The following is a 17129-nucleotide window of genomic DNA, read 5'->3' as shown; positions in this document are numbered from 1 at the left end:
TATATCTTTAAACGTTCTAGCTGCTATATAGCCTCTAACGATATTCTTGAAATAATAAGGTAAATATCGCTTATTTTATAACCAGATACCTCATTAGTTTTTCTAATTTATCAAATCCCTTGGAGCTTGATTGGAACACATAAACATAATATACCACGATCGATGACACAATAGTAAATTAAAGATGCTTTATTTATGCAAAATGATCAGCTTAGCTACTGCTAAAACAGAAGCGATGTGCCTACAATGTAAACAAATACATTATTAATGTACATACATTATATTTCATTAATTATAATTTAAGAAATAACAAAATGCTTGAAAACATACTAAAGGCATGTAAATAACAGCATAACAGAAATAAATCTCAGTCTTTGGTTTTATACAATTTCAAAATTATAAACACAATTTGAAATTTATTATCAACAGATTGCACATCATAGATAAGGTATAGCGGATAGATCGAGGGGAAGACGAGCACCTCTCACCACCACCCTTCTCCACTGGCTCTATAAAACGAAAAATACAAGTACCAATAACATCCTGGACTAGAAGATTTGCTCCACGTCTAGCAACGGTCAGAGTCCTTGATAGATATAGGCAGAATAATTACTTAAAAGGGAGATATAAAATTATAAAACTGTTCACCTTGACTATTCCATTTCACTTTGAAGGGTAGAAAAATGGCATCTGTTGACCAATAACACTAGATTGGTCCATGGTTAAATCATACTTATTTACTTATATATTTAAAACTCCATAGATTTTTAAACAATTAACAACTGCAACAAACACAATGGTATGGTAATGGTGGTATACAATTTCAGTTTTTACTTAAGAATACTGTAATGATATAATGATGGTGGTATACCTCCAAGGGTAATGTTATTTTTATATGTGCCCACATAAGCAAATATGCCCAAAAAATGTAGTTGTAACAAAAAAACAATATTCTTCTAAATGGCGAGAAAAGGGAATGGTTAATAAACATGATGGAGAGTAAACCAGCTTTACCCATGTACACAACATGATCAAGATGGTGGTGAATAAACCCCTTGTATTTCATGTACAGCAACACTCCAAAGCATTGTTTCACAAGAACATCTTGGTGGTTAACATGCTTGCCTTCCAATCCAAAGGTCCACAGTTCAATCCTGACCTAGTGCCAGGGTTTTAACTCACAACTCTTTCAACGCCACTCCCAAAGCCTCAAATGAGACTTAGTTTATAAACATGATAAATTATAAAATAGTTTATCCATCCTATAGTTGATGAGTTACTCACTGTTGAATGTGTATATATAGAAGAAATTATTCATCAGGAGCTTAGCTTAAAATTGTCATTATCATTACAATTAAGAATCGCCATACTTGCAGAATACAAACATTTTTTCCCCCAAATATTTGACCTTTATGAATACATTTGTATTAAATCAAATTTGGTTCATTGGGAAGTTACTACGTTTTATTTTCCAGTTTCCTGTTATTTCAGGAGTTAAGAGAGGTTATTCTAATGGGTAGAGAAATTAAGGCATCTTGCAAATTATTTTCAGAAGAAATTTCATTAATTATCATTACAATTAAGAATCGCCACACTTGCAGAATACAAACATCATTTAGTATCCAACACGCCCAAGAAGATCTAAACAGAAGAAAGAACAAATTTACATATAAATGTATTCCTTATAAGGTAGTGTTAGTCACATACATTTTCAGTCTAAAACTTCTTGTGAAATCCTATTTACTAAATATTACAGCTGCTGGAAAAATGAATTACATTTTTTAATGAAAATGATAGATTACTATACCTTTATAGTGGTCCATATCATCACCTTTGCTTGTAGAAGAAGCAGATGACGCCTTCTTTACACCTCCCTAAAAAATTATTAAACAATTCCATTTAAAATTTGTTTTTCTTATTTATATTAATATTGAAAATCAATATTTTACTAATTCAATTTATACCTTTCAATGTCAACATTTTTTCAGGATAAGTGTATTGATGGAAACCATGTTTAAAGCTCTGTCTACATTATCAAACTTTTAGTGACAACAAAATGTGATGTGCCCATAATATGGACATGATGTCGTCATAGCACTACCATATTTGGGCACATCACACGTTTTTGTCAAACTAGTTTGATAGTGTAAACAGAGATTTATATTGTAATTTGATTTGTCAGAAACGGAACCTGTAGTTGTATACTACATTATTGATATAAAGTTTGCATTACATTATTGCCTCTTACCACAAGCTTAGGTCTTGCAACTTCAACAAGGTCACAAAGCTTATTTCTAACCTCTCGTATTTTGTCCATATCGATATCATCCCTGAAAAAAACAATTTCAAATATTGTCGTTTTTTTAGGTATAGAGATTGTATAAATTTACTATGGATCAATTTTTAAAAGATTTTATAAACAAAGAACAATATTTTCAAAACTTTGCTGTGAACATTAAAACAATTTGAAATATACACAAGGTAAAAGAACTTTTGTATATCGATCAACCAAATTATGGAACAAACTTTCAAATGACACAAAAACAAACTAAAATTTATGACACTTTCAACTTTTAAAAATTCAATCCATAATATTACTGATTATAAGTATTAATTATCTTTTACCTTGAATTCTTCCATTATTTATATACACTGTAGATAGTTATATTGTAAATGTGTGTGTACTAATGTAAATCACTGTTTTATTTGTCTTTTTTATTATAATGTTAATGTTCTCTACTGAACAACTTCGGAAATCAATGCTTTAGCACTGAAAGTGTCATTCAGTATAAAGACAGAATAAATAAATAATATACTACAATGAAAACTGACCACATGGTATCACCAAGTATTGTTAGAATCTCCTCTTGGTTTTCTTCTGGGGTCAAGTCATCAAACATCAATAACGTTTCGTAAAGTTTGTTTGCAGCCGATTTTCTTATCTATTTTTAGAAGGTGAAGAATTAATTATTGATTAATATCTTTTAAACTAAATAATCTAAACAAAAATTCGCTGCCACTGCAGCCTTATGGGTCAAAGATGTTGGGTAAGACCTTCACGAGAAATGAACAATTGCAAATAATCAAACTTACCATTGGATATCTGTGACCTAGGAACATAAGCAGCTGTGAGAATGCTTTTTGTTTGACTTCAACTCTAAAGGAGAGCAGGCCACAGAATCTAAATAAAAAAACGGTTTAAAAAAAACATCAAACACAAACAATTTTATGTATGTTGAAGCACCAGGGTTGGCATTTTTCTTTTTTGTTAAGTTAAGTGTATTGCTTATTTTGAAAACAGATTTATTCAATATGTTTCATTAATTGCTTACACATCTATACTGCACAAAATCTTCTGAATATCTCTAGTTTTGGATATCTCTTTCTTGCACAAACCTAGTAAGTCTAGAGGAAAGGTATTTCTGAAAAAAAAATTGATAAAATAATAAATTGATACAATGAATGGGTACGGAATTCAAGAGTATGCCTTAAGCTCTACACTATCAAACTAGTTTGACAAAAGAAGTCTGATGTACCCAAATATGGTAGTGATATGCCCAAATGGTAGTGATATGACATCATCATGTCCATATATGGGCACATCGCATTTCGTTGTCATATAAAGTTTGATAGTATAAACAGAGCTTTATACTAAGGAAGGAATACTGTATTTAATAATGTTAAATAAGCTTACTCCTTTTCTTCCATGTTATTGAAGCAACCATATGTAAACAGAATGTTAATCATCTTTAACATTGACACAGTAACCCTGCAAAATGAAAAACCGTTGAACTTTTTACATTTTAAATTATGTTAATTATGAAGCTATCCTCTGTCTCAACTAGTGAACCTGAGGCTTGAAGTGGCCTGTTATTTGAGAAGGGATTTATCATGAACATTTATAGCACCCATTTCTATGATAAGCTCATAATCAGCAGTGCTTCACATACTGTTATAACAACGAACATTGAAAAACAACCAAGAGCTTTAAAACAGCGACCCTTGACCTACAATTTGATCAGAGTTTATTAGAGTGGACAAATTAGATACCTGTCTACTTTGTGAAAATTCTTGAATACGTCTAGCAATGTGTTAGAAAATGCAGACAATTCCTCTCCATCTTGTAGCCTATTCAGATAACCTGTAAGTGACTGGCTGGAATATTTCACCTACAGAAAAAAATGTTCATCTATCATCTATAACAAACTTATTAACAAGGATTTAATGTACAATAAAAAACAAAACCTTAATTTAACTGACAGTAAATTTGAAGTTTATGCATGACATTAAAAAATAGAAAAATTCACAACTTACAAGAGATTCTGTCAAACCACCGACACTGACTGTTAGTCCCAGGATGACTGAGTATCTATATATATCAAGCTTCAGTAACTCTGTTACTTTTGGAAAAATATCCGAGGGTGCTGCCCAGTTCAATCCTACTATATCTGACCTGAAGTAAAAACAAGACACCACATTATTTCAGTACACATCAGATACAGAATGCGAATACAATTCTCCATGCTTTCTCAACTACTGTTAAGCTCTGTCTAAACTATCAAACTTTATGTGACAAAAATATGTGATGTGCCTATATATGGACATGATGATTTCATATTACTACCATATTTAAGCATATCACTACCATATTTGGGCACACTTTTTTTGTCAAACTAGTGTAGACAGAGCTTAAGGAGGCTTAGGTAGTGGGCACTGACTTTGCTACCCTCTTAAGACAGAACAAGGATTTGAACCCAGAACCCTGGGATTATTAAGCAAGTTACAGTGTCACTCAAATAAAATCCAAGAATAGCAAACCGAGAGTAGGATAAACAATAGAAATAAGCATGGAGACACAAGATGATCATATAAGGGAATGGTTGTATGAGCTTACCTGGGAAATATTTGCATAATATATTGATGGTTTGGGATGTAGGGTATAGAGGGGTCATCAGAATAAACCAAACGCAGAATGTTCCAGCATAGAGAGTAGGATAAAAAATAGAAATAAAACACAAGATGACCATATAAGGGCATGGTTGTATAAGCTTACCTGGGAAAAATTTGAATAATTTCTTGATGGTTTGGGATGTAAGGTATAGAAGGGTCATCAGAATAAACCAAACGCAGAATGATCTCACCAGCTATATTCCTTATTCTGTCAATTTTCTCACATGACTGCTGGACAAGACAACACATCAACCTTTCACAGCTTAGAATTAAAAAGTTACTTAGTTAATAAAAGAAATATCTTAGGATAAGATTTACTGAGACTACGTTAATAAAAGCAATATCTTAAGGCCTGTCTACACTATCAAAATTTATGTGACAAAAAAATGTGATATGCCCATATATGGACATGATGATGTCATATCACTACCATATTTAAGCATATCACTACCATATTTGGGCACATCACACATTTTTTGTCAAACTAGTTTGATAGTGTAGACAGAGCTTAGGATAAGATTTACTGAGACTATGTATTTTGGTTTTGTATCTAAACTAGAGCTAAGATATGGATATTACACAGTTTAAAACTGATTCAATAATGCAGTATCAGGTGTGAAATTTGGTTTTGTTCAACTTACGTTTCTTTGGTGAACATTTCTGGATTCGATTTTAAAATCAAACATGTGACCTTCTCAAGGCTATACATACAATGCTCTCTCACACTAGAAAATAAACAATATTGGGCTTAATAATCAATGCTGAATTCATGAAGTATATAGTTGAGTTATAGTGCATGGTTAAGGTGCTCCACAGTATCCTGTCAGATTTCACAAAAACAAAACAAAACTGATTGATATAAGGCTTTATAGAGCATCTTGTGTATTTTGTTGCCACCCTGAGAATGATAGCGAATGAACCCACATTTGGCTATCCACACACAAACAGTTTTAACAACTTCATATTCAATACATTCTTCTACTTTTAAACACTTTTGTTTATGTAGGGAATATGGCATATGTATGAAATACAGTGATTGGATTTGCACTTTTGCTAATGACAATAAAAAAAATGAATAATAAGAAGACTGATTGGTTAACTTACAAAGCTGCAATATCACCTCTATTATCTGTTGTGTAATCTTTCATAGCTTCAAAGAAGCAATCATAGATTGAGTCGATGTTATCTGCACACACACAGTTCATTGGGTCACCTGATACATCAACACCCACAGTTTCACATAAGCTTACGAAAAGAAATATAAAACATTAGACAGATGTATAAAAGAATGTTTAACTAATTTTGGTAGTAGATGTTGGTTCCCATTAAGACGTAATGCAAGGATGTATTACAAGTAATTTGACCAATTACAAGTAATATATTGGGCCAACTAGCTTGCGTTGCGCTGCGTCCTAGTGCGAACCAAACTGTAAATTGAACTTGCATGTGCATATTTTTGTTAAGCTCTGTCTACACTATCAAATTTGTTTGCCCATATATGAACATGTCATATCACAACCATATTTGGGCATATCACTACCATATTTGGGCACATCACACTTTTTTGTTTGGTAGTGTAGACATAGCTTTATGCTCTATTGGTGTTTTGGTGATGGTTAACACAGTTACAAACTGTTATATATAGTAAAACACTAACCTTGCAATAGAAGCTAGGGCTTGAGCTCTAGATTCTGCATATTTGCCATCTTCGCTGGGCTTACCAGTTAATTTTGTGGTGGAAATCAATGCTAATAAAATCTATGAATACAGAATTAAAAGAGCTATATCATAAACAAAGGTCTCAACTTGAAAAAATGTAATATCAGGAGAATTTATGATAGCATTTCCAAACAAGAGAGTGCGCTATAACAATACAAAATTGACAAACATAGAAACAGATCTTACTTGCTTGAAATGTCCCTTAACAATGAACTCGGGAAGAGAACCAAGAGCCATGGCAAACCCTTCCTTAGCAAACTGACTGACACCTGTCATCAATGAGATGTACCTATCAACCAGCTCATCTGAAAAGATAGAAAGATAAGTCTTTTAGTTAGACTATCTGCAGGGAGCTATCAGAATGCTAGGTCAGTAAAGATTGTGAGCATGAGCAGTAGTCAGCTATATATTAAAGGTATATCGCTCAGTCATATTCACCTGCAACACCTGGTTTGCCGACTCCTTCAATCTTCACATACTCGTTTATAAAGGGCTTTAGAGCACTGACTGCTGCTTTCTGAATGTCAGGGTTATAAATCTGCAGACACTGGATGTTATCTTCTAGTATATTCCGCCAATGATCTGTTGAGAGAAGACGAACAGGTATAACAAATTTAGCTTGATTTAATGAAAAGGTTCCCTTCAATTTAAAACCACTTCGTTCCGGGTTTTAGCAGATTCCATGACAACACTGAAGAGTTTTTTTGCATAAACAGATTAAAGAAAAATGAGCTTACTGATGAATTCTGCGTCATCATGGAACGGTAACTTTGATAATGAGCATTTTCTTATCAGGAAGCAAGCCGCTGGTCTCATAAGTTCACCACTTACACCTCGGAACATCATAGAACTATCCATCTAAAAAACAGAAATAAATAGTTAATTCAGGGCTTCCTCCAATTAAAGACAACCTTTTGAGGTTGATTTCTGTACAACACCTAAAAGAAGCGGAGGAAATCTTTATCTGGAAGGGTGGAGTTAGTGGAGCTGTAGTTTGGTGGTTAACATGCTTGCCATCCAATCCCAAGGTTTGGGTTTCAATCCTGACCTAGTGCCAGGGTTGTTACTCACAACTCTTTCAATTCCACTCCCTAAGCCTCAAATGAGACTTAGTGTATAAGCATGATAAACTATAAAATAGTTTACTTCATCCTGTAATTGGCGAGTTTGTACTCGCTGTTGGACGAGTAAAAAAAAAAAGTTACAAAAAACATACCTTTCTTGTTAGGCCTTTGATTGTCTCAACCACACTACTTCCTATGAGGTCCACTAATTTTCTATGAGGAAGAAAAAAAACATAAAGACACATGAAATGAAAATTGAAATGAGAATAGAAGATTCTGGAGATCATACTCTATACTTACATTGAGTTAGCTTGTGAATGTTCATAAAGAGAATGGATTATTTCAGCAACAGCAAACACCGCACCATGCCTGGTGTTCAAGTCAATTGATGTTGTTAACGGCAACAGAAATGGTATCGCTGTAATAAGTAATGTTTTAAAATCATCATAACATCCTAAAGGTCAATTTACACAGACGAGTGGTAACGTTTAGCGGCAAACCGCGTAGCTTGTCCCACATCTGTATCTATTGTCAGCGTAAACAGTCCGTCCTCTCTGTGCTTTGTTTAAATGGTCTTAAGGAATAACATAGTTTTTATATTTTTTTTACCGTTACCACTCGTCTGTGTAAATTGGCCTTTACTATTCTTTTTATTAGCTAAGGTCTACTATACAAGACCTGTGGTTATACAATGGAAATAATCAAACAATGCTCCATAATAAAATAGCCATGTATTTAAATTACATACCCGTTTTAGCCATATATTCTGGTGCCAATGGTGTCAGTTTGTGAAGTGCTTGACCGGTTTGCTCACGTATGAGCCTGAAAATCGAACAAAATAGTAAGTTACCTTGCCTTTTCCAATTAAAGATTATTAGTTTATATTGAAAATAAAATTACTAATTCTACAAACCTGTCCCAGTGGTTGCTTTTGACTTTGTACAGATGTTCTATCAATGGTATAGTATACAATTCAAACTGAGCAATCTTGTAACTAAAGAAAAAATAAAATGTTTAAGTAAATCATAAACAATAGAGTAACAGATAACAACTATGCCTTCACAGTTAAGATAAGGGCGTGTGGCGCAGTGTGATCACGAGTTCAAATCCAACTCTCGCCACATTGCTTGTATCCTAGGCAAGACACTTTACTTACGTTTCCTCTCCACCCAGGAAATGGGTACCCGGTTAGATCAAATCAACTTTGCGCTGATTACTAGCTGAATTATGGGAGTATACTGTACACTATATGCCACTGTTTGGAGAAGTTTGCAGAGGATGTTCATACACATGGAATGGACAGGCCTACCTGGTTTCTAAGTATGTTGTACTGCGTTTGCCAACAGCGTAGTAGTCCGTAAGTGTCAGAATATCAATACCATTTGGGAAGGTGCCTTGACGGCCAACGTTCTCCTGGAAGGCAGCCTGTATAAACATTAAAAAAAACAATAATAAAGAATACAATATTGTATTTAAAATAAATAAATCTGCAGAAGATATTCTACAGCTCTGTCTACACTATCAAACTAGTTTGACAAAAAATGTGATGTACCCAAATATGGTAGTGATATACGCAAATATGGTAGTGATATGATGTCATCGTGTCCATATATGGGCACATCACATTTTGTCACATACAGTTTGATAGTGTAGATAGAGCTTATGGCTGTAAAGATGGTTTGAAAGATCAGACATACCGAGGCAGCATATCGGCAGTTCACCTCACGGTCAAATATTGCAGTAATGACGAGAGAACTGGCAATGTTGTTAACATATGGGTGGATCACTTCCGGGTCATACGCACGAGCAAATGACCAGCATACGTAGCATGCAGCATCACGAACATGAGCACCTAATAAAGAAAACAAGAAAATGTTGTCAATTTCAACTTCTTTTTTATATATATTATTAAAACTCTTTTGACCATACTACACAATGTACATTTTCCTCCTCATTATAGATCATGTTTATGTATCTTTTTCTGGTGGGTAAGATTTAAAGTTATTTTCCCACCAGCTACATATCTCTCTTAAATGTATGATGTTTATTGTAAACTAATTATTTTATTAATAATGTGTGGAAATCAATAAAAACAAACAAACAATTGCAATGAAATGTGTTGGTGGCACACAATGTGGTGTACAAATGTATTTATCATGATATTGCAGGTCGAGTCACACATTTTTTTCACTTGAATACCTCTCAAAATAGCTGACTTACCTACACTGTGGGATCCTCTTTTCTCATCATACGCTAATGCCTTTAATACCACTGGTACAACTAAAAAAGATTTTTGTATTAAGTATTAATATACCATTATTTAATTAGACAGACTTGTAAGATGTAATACAAGTTTAGAAAAAAAAGTTCTAACCATCAGGCAAACGGCTAGGCAGCAAGAGGCCTCTTCTGCCAAGTTCAGCTAATGCCAGGCAGCCTCCGTGCCATGCCACATCACTCTCCTGAAAACTGTGATTTGGAAACATTGCAAGTAAGATGATATTCTTGTGAATGTAATACAACATACATACAACATGTAGTACACTATATGATATGATATTTGAAACTTACCTAAACAGCTGGAGGACAGAGCCTACAACCTCGTCTGCCAACTCTTGTGGTAGTCGTCCAGTCAATCGGCCAATTCTAAACAGTTGAAGAGCAAGACAAGTAACAGAGTTTAAAACACCCTATTATCTATACAAGAGTAGGCCTACCTGTACCCAGGATTCAATTTATAGATTTGACCTTGACCTTTGATCTTGGCGACCTAATGAATGCAAACTCCTTCTTTCTTAAAACAAGCTGCCAACCCACCAAGTTTGAAGACCGTGCAACACAAGTCTCTGAATAAAGCCTGACAGACGGACGCAGATATTTGGTATATATAAATCTAGCTCAATCTTAGGTTACTCTACCTTATGTGACTATTCTGTAAGTGCTCACTTACCCTTTTGCAGCTGACCATCTCACAGGTGTATTCATATCTCTCAAACCATTCAGTAAGTGTTCTGTAATCAAATAAACATCATTCATCAATCATTGTTTTGGCAATCTAGATTATACTGCAGTAACCTGCAGTAATTTATGTCACAACTTACCAATGATTTCTTCCATCTCTTCTGGAATATCATAATCTTCATCCTCCTCTTCTTTGATGTCTTTAGACGATGCGCTGATGGACGATGATGTCTGTGAGGAGGGCACTTGAAGATTGTGCAGAAGAGAACGACTTCCTCTAGAATATCTAGTAAAAAAATGTATATGTAAATTGCTGCAGTAAATTTGTTTTAATTATGCAGTAAATCTGTTTTAATTTTGCAGTAAACCTATAGTACCAACATACTTTTGAGAATTACAAATTAATACTTAAATAAAAGGAAGCAATGACTTTCTCTTGAATGTCATTGGTATGGTATTCTTGTTGCTGCAGTAAATATGTCTTAATTACTGCAGTAAACCTCCAGCATTGACGGTGAGAGTTGTGAATGACTTCCTGTGGAATATCTATCCATAATATAAACTCTTGTCTATTTAAGTTTCTGCAGTAAACCTGCTTTAGTTACTGCAGTAAATCTTTATAATGATGCATCAAAATACCAAGAAAGGGAGAAACAAAAAAACTTACCGCCAGCTGGCCACTTTAGCTTTCATGAATGTTAGGCCAAGACGCTGAACCACTTTTATAGACATTTTGCGTATGGCAATGTTCAAACTCAAAAACAGTTGACACGAATTTAGACGTTCCAAAATTGCAGTGGCTGAACGAAAAAATAAGCATGACGTTATTCATTAAAATTAAAAAACTGATAAATCCCATTGTATATTTTTTCTTATTTTGTACTTGTGTTATCTTAGTAGTGTATCAAACAACAAATTTCCAATTTTAATACTGTTAATGAATATTGTACAATAAAGGTTTTTGAATGATGTTGTTGTAGTAGACTAATTTTATAATATATACATAATATATATATAATATTATAGATGTTTCTTTTAAGTACCATCAAAATTAATCATCCAGAGTGAAAATGAGATACTTATCAGTTTATTTCATCTTGAAAAAAAAAATCTTACCATATGTTATCAAGTCATCCCTTTTACCATGTTTCAAAAGCAATGCCTAGAAAATAGTAAAAAGAACAAGACCAAGTATATTAAATAGCACGTCCTCTGTCGCTCTCTGCATTTTGACAAGTATAATTCGCTCTTAAAACAAGACTTACCAAAGTGCTGAGAATTCCAGAAAGCACTGTCATTCCTGGTATCGTTCTAACTGAAAATATTAAAAAAATAAAAGCTTTTTAAATATTATTTATAGATTTTATGATGGTAGACACAGATCATTGGGAATAAGGCTTTTTGATGGCAATTCCCTAACATTTGTATAAAGTACTTTGTATGAATGGTGCTATACATGTTCTTTCTCAAAACCACTGTTTTATTTTTTATTCCTAGACTCGAATTTCCAACACCACCCCCCACCCACTCAAACTTCCCCAACATGGAAAATGAATTGGCACACATAATAATAATAATAAAATCTTTAATTTTGCAACGGAAAAAAAACTCGTTCACCAGAAAGGTGTTCTTCCACAAGGCTGTATAACATTGTAACACAAAGTATTGAAATAAAATTAAAATCAAGGTTAAAATAAAAAAAATATAAAGTTAGTAAGTTAGACAAACAACACATACTCTGAACAAAGGACATACTTACCATCCGTGTTAGTTAATACAGTCAAACACCAATCAATGAATACCGGAAGTTGTTCCTTCTTTACGTCAGGCCTTGTAATAAACCTACACAAATAACATCTCACGTAAGTTAAATATGTTGATATTTATGGAATAAAAGTGAAAATATTTTTTAAAAAGTGACTTACTTTGAAAGCATGTAGGCAGCAGCATCTCTGGATTTATCACTGACATCTAAATACAACTGTTAATTTAAAAAATTTAGTTAATTTTCAAAATACATTTAACACAATGGGAAAACCGAAAATAATTATGTGAAAACATGAAAAAGAATAAGACAATCTTTAAAAGTTAGAAGTAACATCAATACATTTATGGACCTATGGACAATTAAAATTAAATTTACATGGCTTGAAATTTGCCTTACATGTAACAATATAAATGAAAGCACTCAGAAACTGAGTGAAGTACTTGGCAAAATATTGCCACACAGAGGGCTCATGTTGATATTTCGGCCCATGTTAAAAGAATACACATTTTAATTATTAATGAACTTGAATTTCAATAGGCATGTTCTGTAAGTTTGATAGCTCAAGAATGACAACTTGAAAATTGTAGCAAACAAACAGCAATTTGGCAAAATTCTATTTTGTCAAGTAAAAAGAACAAATAAATAAATATATTATATTTTATAATAATATACTATATTACTGGCTAAAATATTGAGAGTATTACATAATAAAAAGAAGGAAAAATACAAATATAGAAAACAATTTATAATTTTAGCCTAAACGGCTTTATTATTACAATAAAAGTTGATTAGTAAAATTTTATAGTAGAATAAAAAAATCATTCGAAAAGGCATACCTTGCCAGCATCCACAATTCTCAACATAATTGGCGCCCTCTTCTGGCCATCCTCTGATACGACATTGCTATCCAGTCTATGCATATCAAAAGGTATCATACACACAATTGAAAGCCAAAGAAGTAACATATACCGTGTCTCCCATGTCTACAATGAAGAAATTACAAATAAGGAATTCAAAAAATGCCATACTGTACTTCTCAGTATTCTCAAAATTCAGAAATAAATTCCAGACATTTTAAAGAGAGGTGAAGCACATAATTTAAAGGGAATATAATAATAATTATATAAATTTATTTCTTTTATGTCAGTTGATAGCTAAGCCAAGAGTAGTGTACAGTGATTATGCCTCAAAATGTGTACAACTCTCGCAAGCTCTAGAATGAACACTGCCCTCTGGGATGATTAACGAGTGGATGCTCTTACCAGACAATAATAAAATAACTAACCGAAAAATCTGTTGGATCTTGTTTCGCAAGAAAAGCAAGAACAATCTCGAGGTCAGGTACCTCATGCGGAAGGAAACGTACTATAACCTTATATCCTCTAGCCTAAAAAAAATTAAATATTATATATTTATTTAGCATTATATGTTTCAATATTAGGTCTTTAATTTAATTAAATATGTTAACTCATATGTTAAATTGATAATCCACAATAAATCATTCAGAATAATTGATTAACAAAACTTCTTTTGAAAGCTATGAGGAGAATAACATGCTTGAGCGGTTACTATTGTGTGTGTAACACATGTTAATTTAAATGTCTAAATGTGTTACAGTAAGTAGAATGACTACTAATGTGATAAGCAGGAGGTTTTTGATTCATTTTAAATACTAAGATTTAAAATAACTAAATATGTAATATGTCAATAACAGAACTTCTTTTGACAGCCATTAATTAAAAGTGTTTTACTAATCCAGATCCATACTGTGTTTAACGAGCAGTAGCTTTTTAATTTTTGTTTTTAAAAGGGGATATGCATCATGAGATGTCACCTAACAGTAAATGCAGTACTATATTTCAACAGTAGAAACACCTCAGCTGGACCAGTACTGTAGGTGGACTATAGCTATACCATACCAGTACTGTAGGTGGACTATAGCTATACCATACCAGTACTGTAGGTGGACTATAGCTATACCATACCAGTACTGTAGGTGGACTATAGCTATACCATACCAGTACTGTAGGTGAACTATAGCTATACCGTACCAGTACTGTAGGTGGACTATAACTATACCGTACCAGTACTGTAGGTGGACTATAGCTATACCATACCAGTACTGTAGGTGGACTATAGCTATACCATACCAGTACTGTAGGTGGACTATAGCTATACCATACCAGTACTGTAGGTGGACTATAGCTATACCGTACCAGTACTGTAGGTGAACTATAGCTATACCGTACCAGTACTGTAGGTGGACTATAGCTATACCGTACCAGTACTGTAGGTGGACTATAGCTATACCGTACCAGTACTGTAGGTGGAGTATAGCTATACCGTACCAGTACTGTAGGTGGACTATAGCTATACCATACCAGTACTGTAGGTGGACTATAGCTATACCATACCAGTACTGTAGGTGGACTATAGCTATACCATACCAGTACTGTAGGTGGACTATAGCTATACCATACCAGTACTGTAGGTGAACTATAGATATACCATACCAGTACTGTAGGTGGAGTATAGCTATACCGTACCAGTACTGTAGGTGGACTATAGCTATACCGTACCAGTACTGTAGGTGGACTATAGCTATACCGTACCAGTACTGTAGGTGGACTATAGCGGTACCGTACCAGTACTGTAGGTGGAGTATAGCTATACCGTACCAGTACTGTAGGTGGACTATAGCGGTACCGTACCAGTACTGTAGGCGGACTATAGCGGTACCGTACCAGTACTGTAGGTGGACTATAGCGGTACCGTACCAGTACTGTAGGTGGACTATAGCTATAGCTATACCATACTAGTACTGTAGGTGGACTATAGCGGTACCGTACCAGTACTGTAGGTGGACTATAGGAGTACCATAACAGAATTGCAGCTGCAGGACCGTAGCAGAATTGCAGCTGCAGGACCGTAGCAGAATTGCAGCTGCAATACCGTAGCAGCATTTCAGCTGCAGTACTGTAGCAGCATGCAGCTAGACTATAGCGGCGTCGTAGCAGCATTGCAGCTGCAGTACCATTGCAGCTGCAGTACCATAGCAGCTCGGACTATAGTGGCATCATAGCAGCTGAACTATAGCGGCGTCGTAGCAGCATTGCAGCTGGACTATAGAAGCGTCATAGCAGCATTGCAGCTGGACTACAGCGGTGTCGTAGCAGCATTGCAGCTGGACTATAGCAGTACTATAGTAGCATTGCAGCTGGACTATAGGGGCATCGTAGCAGCACTGCAGCTGGACTATAGCAGTACTATAGTAGCATTGCAGCTGGACTATAGCGGCGGCGTAGCAGCATATTGCAGCTGGACTATAGTGGCGTTGTAGCAGCATTGCAGTTGGACTGAAGCAGCATCACAATAGCAGCACTGTATAGTGCCTTTTAGTTTCAGCTTTGTTCATGGTTTAGTATTTTAATATGTCCAATTTATTATTTTATGTACATATTTTAATAAATACTGTACCTTGGTCAATAGATACATAAACTTAAATGCGACATGTGAGATGGCAGGGTCCACTTGAGATTCTGTTGCTATTTTTAGAAGTTGGGTTAGTAAGTCTTGTAGATGAGGATCAAGAAGATGTGGTTGCTCTTGGTAGTTGTCGATAATGACTGAAATAACAAAAAATAATACTTGTTTTACAGTGACAAATTTTATTATACTTTTAAGGCAAAAAAACGCTTAGCCGGCCTAGTGATCTGGGCCAGGCCTTACTTTTTTTTTCTGCTAGGCCTAGCCTAGACTAGGCCTAGTAGGGCGGCCGGATCACCCGGTGGCCAACCTGGCTCGCCCGTCCAACGACTGTACTGTACTAACTAGCTATCCATGTTAGTACGAAGTATGATGGCCTAGCCAGTACTTACATAAAAATCTTTCGATGACAAGCTCAGTTGCAATTTTGTCTTTATACACATCTTTTAAAGAATCAATTAACTTGTGAACTTCTGTTATTTCGCTAAACTCTTCACATACTTTGCCTTGAGATATTTTTTCACCAGCAGTCGCCATATTCAATCTTCAGTGCACGAATTACCTTGTATAGTAACATGGCGGTTTACATGAATTATTACATTAATTTACATTAATTATTCTAGAGGGCGGTTGACCTAAATGAGAAAAAAAATGCTTTGTCATAAAAAAAATGTTTACTTATATTTATAATCATAATATATATAAATAAATACAATTTAATAAATGATGTATAATGTATCATGAGTCCTCACTGATATTCTTCTTCGGGATTTGACAGTCCACTACTGGTTTTTTTTTCTATTTTAAAATACCTTGCTGAATATTCTCAAATTTTCATTTTTAACAAAATCATTGGAAAATCGGGGATCTCCTTAACTCTTACTGCTTTGATAAAATACAGTAGAATCCTTATTATTCTACGGGACTCAACAATGTGTCTCATAGGATAGCCATGGGGTTATACAAATTAGTCTTCCATGGGATGGCCGTAGTCGTGTTATTGTTTTGCCTCTTTTTGTTTGTTTCTTTCCATTCACAAAAAAAAAAACATGAACATACATAAATAATCATTACAAAACAAAAGAATGGAAAGGGGGATTCCTGAAGCACAGCTTATAAGTAGAAACCCCTGTTACAAAACAGTATATATAATATGTAAATAGAAATATGAAGAAAAGGCA

General features: G+C 34.3%; 1 protein-coding gene across 1 annotated transcript; it reads right to left on the bottom strand.

Annotated features, from left to right (window-relative positions):
• Positions 1–174: 174 nt before the first annotated feature.
• Positions 175–16498, bottom strand: LOC144840989 (tubulin-specific chaperone D-like). The gene is made up of 36 exons (XM_078697106.1): positions 16341–16498; positions 15940–16088; positions 13748–13849; positions 13299–13445; positions 12620–12675; positions 12454–12536; positions 11960–12009; positions 11811–11856; positions 11362–11494; positions 10835–10980; positions 10684–10744; positions 10305–10379; positions 10108–10202; positions 9954–10013; positions 9431–9585; positions 9043–9158; positions 8647–8727; positions 8482–8555; positions 8034–8151; positions 7886–7946; positions 7407–7527; positions 7108–7251; positions 6856–6974; positions 6608–6708; positions 6055–6195; positions 5592–5675; positions 5054–5212; positions 4315–4453; positions 4051–4169; positions 3695–3769; positions 3333–3422; positions 3094–3181; positions 2833–2942; positions 2249–2330; positions 1808–1874; positions 175–1641 (listed from the first exon to the last, which is right to left on the bottom strand). The coding sequence occupies exons 1-36, from the start codon at positions 16483–16485 to the stop codon at positions 1616–1618; spliced, it is 3618 nt and encodes a 1205-aa protein (XP_078553232.1). The 5' UTR covers positions 16486–16498; the 3' UTR covers positions 175–1615.
• Between the last annotated feature and the right edge of the window lie 631 nt (positions 16499–17129).

The sequence above is a fragment of the Antedon bifida genome, chromosome 4 (assembly GCF_963402885.1).
Source record: "Antedon bifida chromosome 4, ecAntBifi1.1, whole genome shotgun sequence".
NCBI classification, from domain to species: domain Eukaryota; kingdom Metazoa; phylum Echinodermata; class Crinoidea; order Comatulida; family Antedonidae; genus Antedon; species Antedon bifida.
The sequence above is the reverse complement of the archived record's forward strand: the minus strand, read 5'-3'. Positions and strand labels throughout refer to the sequence as shown.

Bases quoted from the DNA above. Each gene is read 5' to 3' on its own strand.
- LOC144840989 (XM_078697106.1), bottom strand. From the start codon at position 16,485: ATGGCGACTGCTGGTGAAAAAATATCTCAAGGCAAAGTATGTGAAGAG. The intron at 11,495-11,810 runs GTAAGATTTTTT...TTTTTCGTTCAG, and splicing joins GGATGACTTGATAACATATG to CCACTGCAATTTTGGAACGT. The intron at 9,586-9,953 runs GTAAGTCAGCTA...TTTCTTTATTAG, and splicing joins AAGAGGATCCCACAGTGTAG to GTGCTCATGTTCGTGATGCT.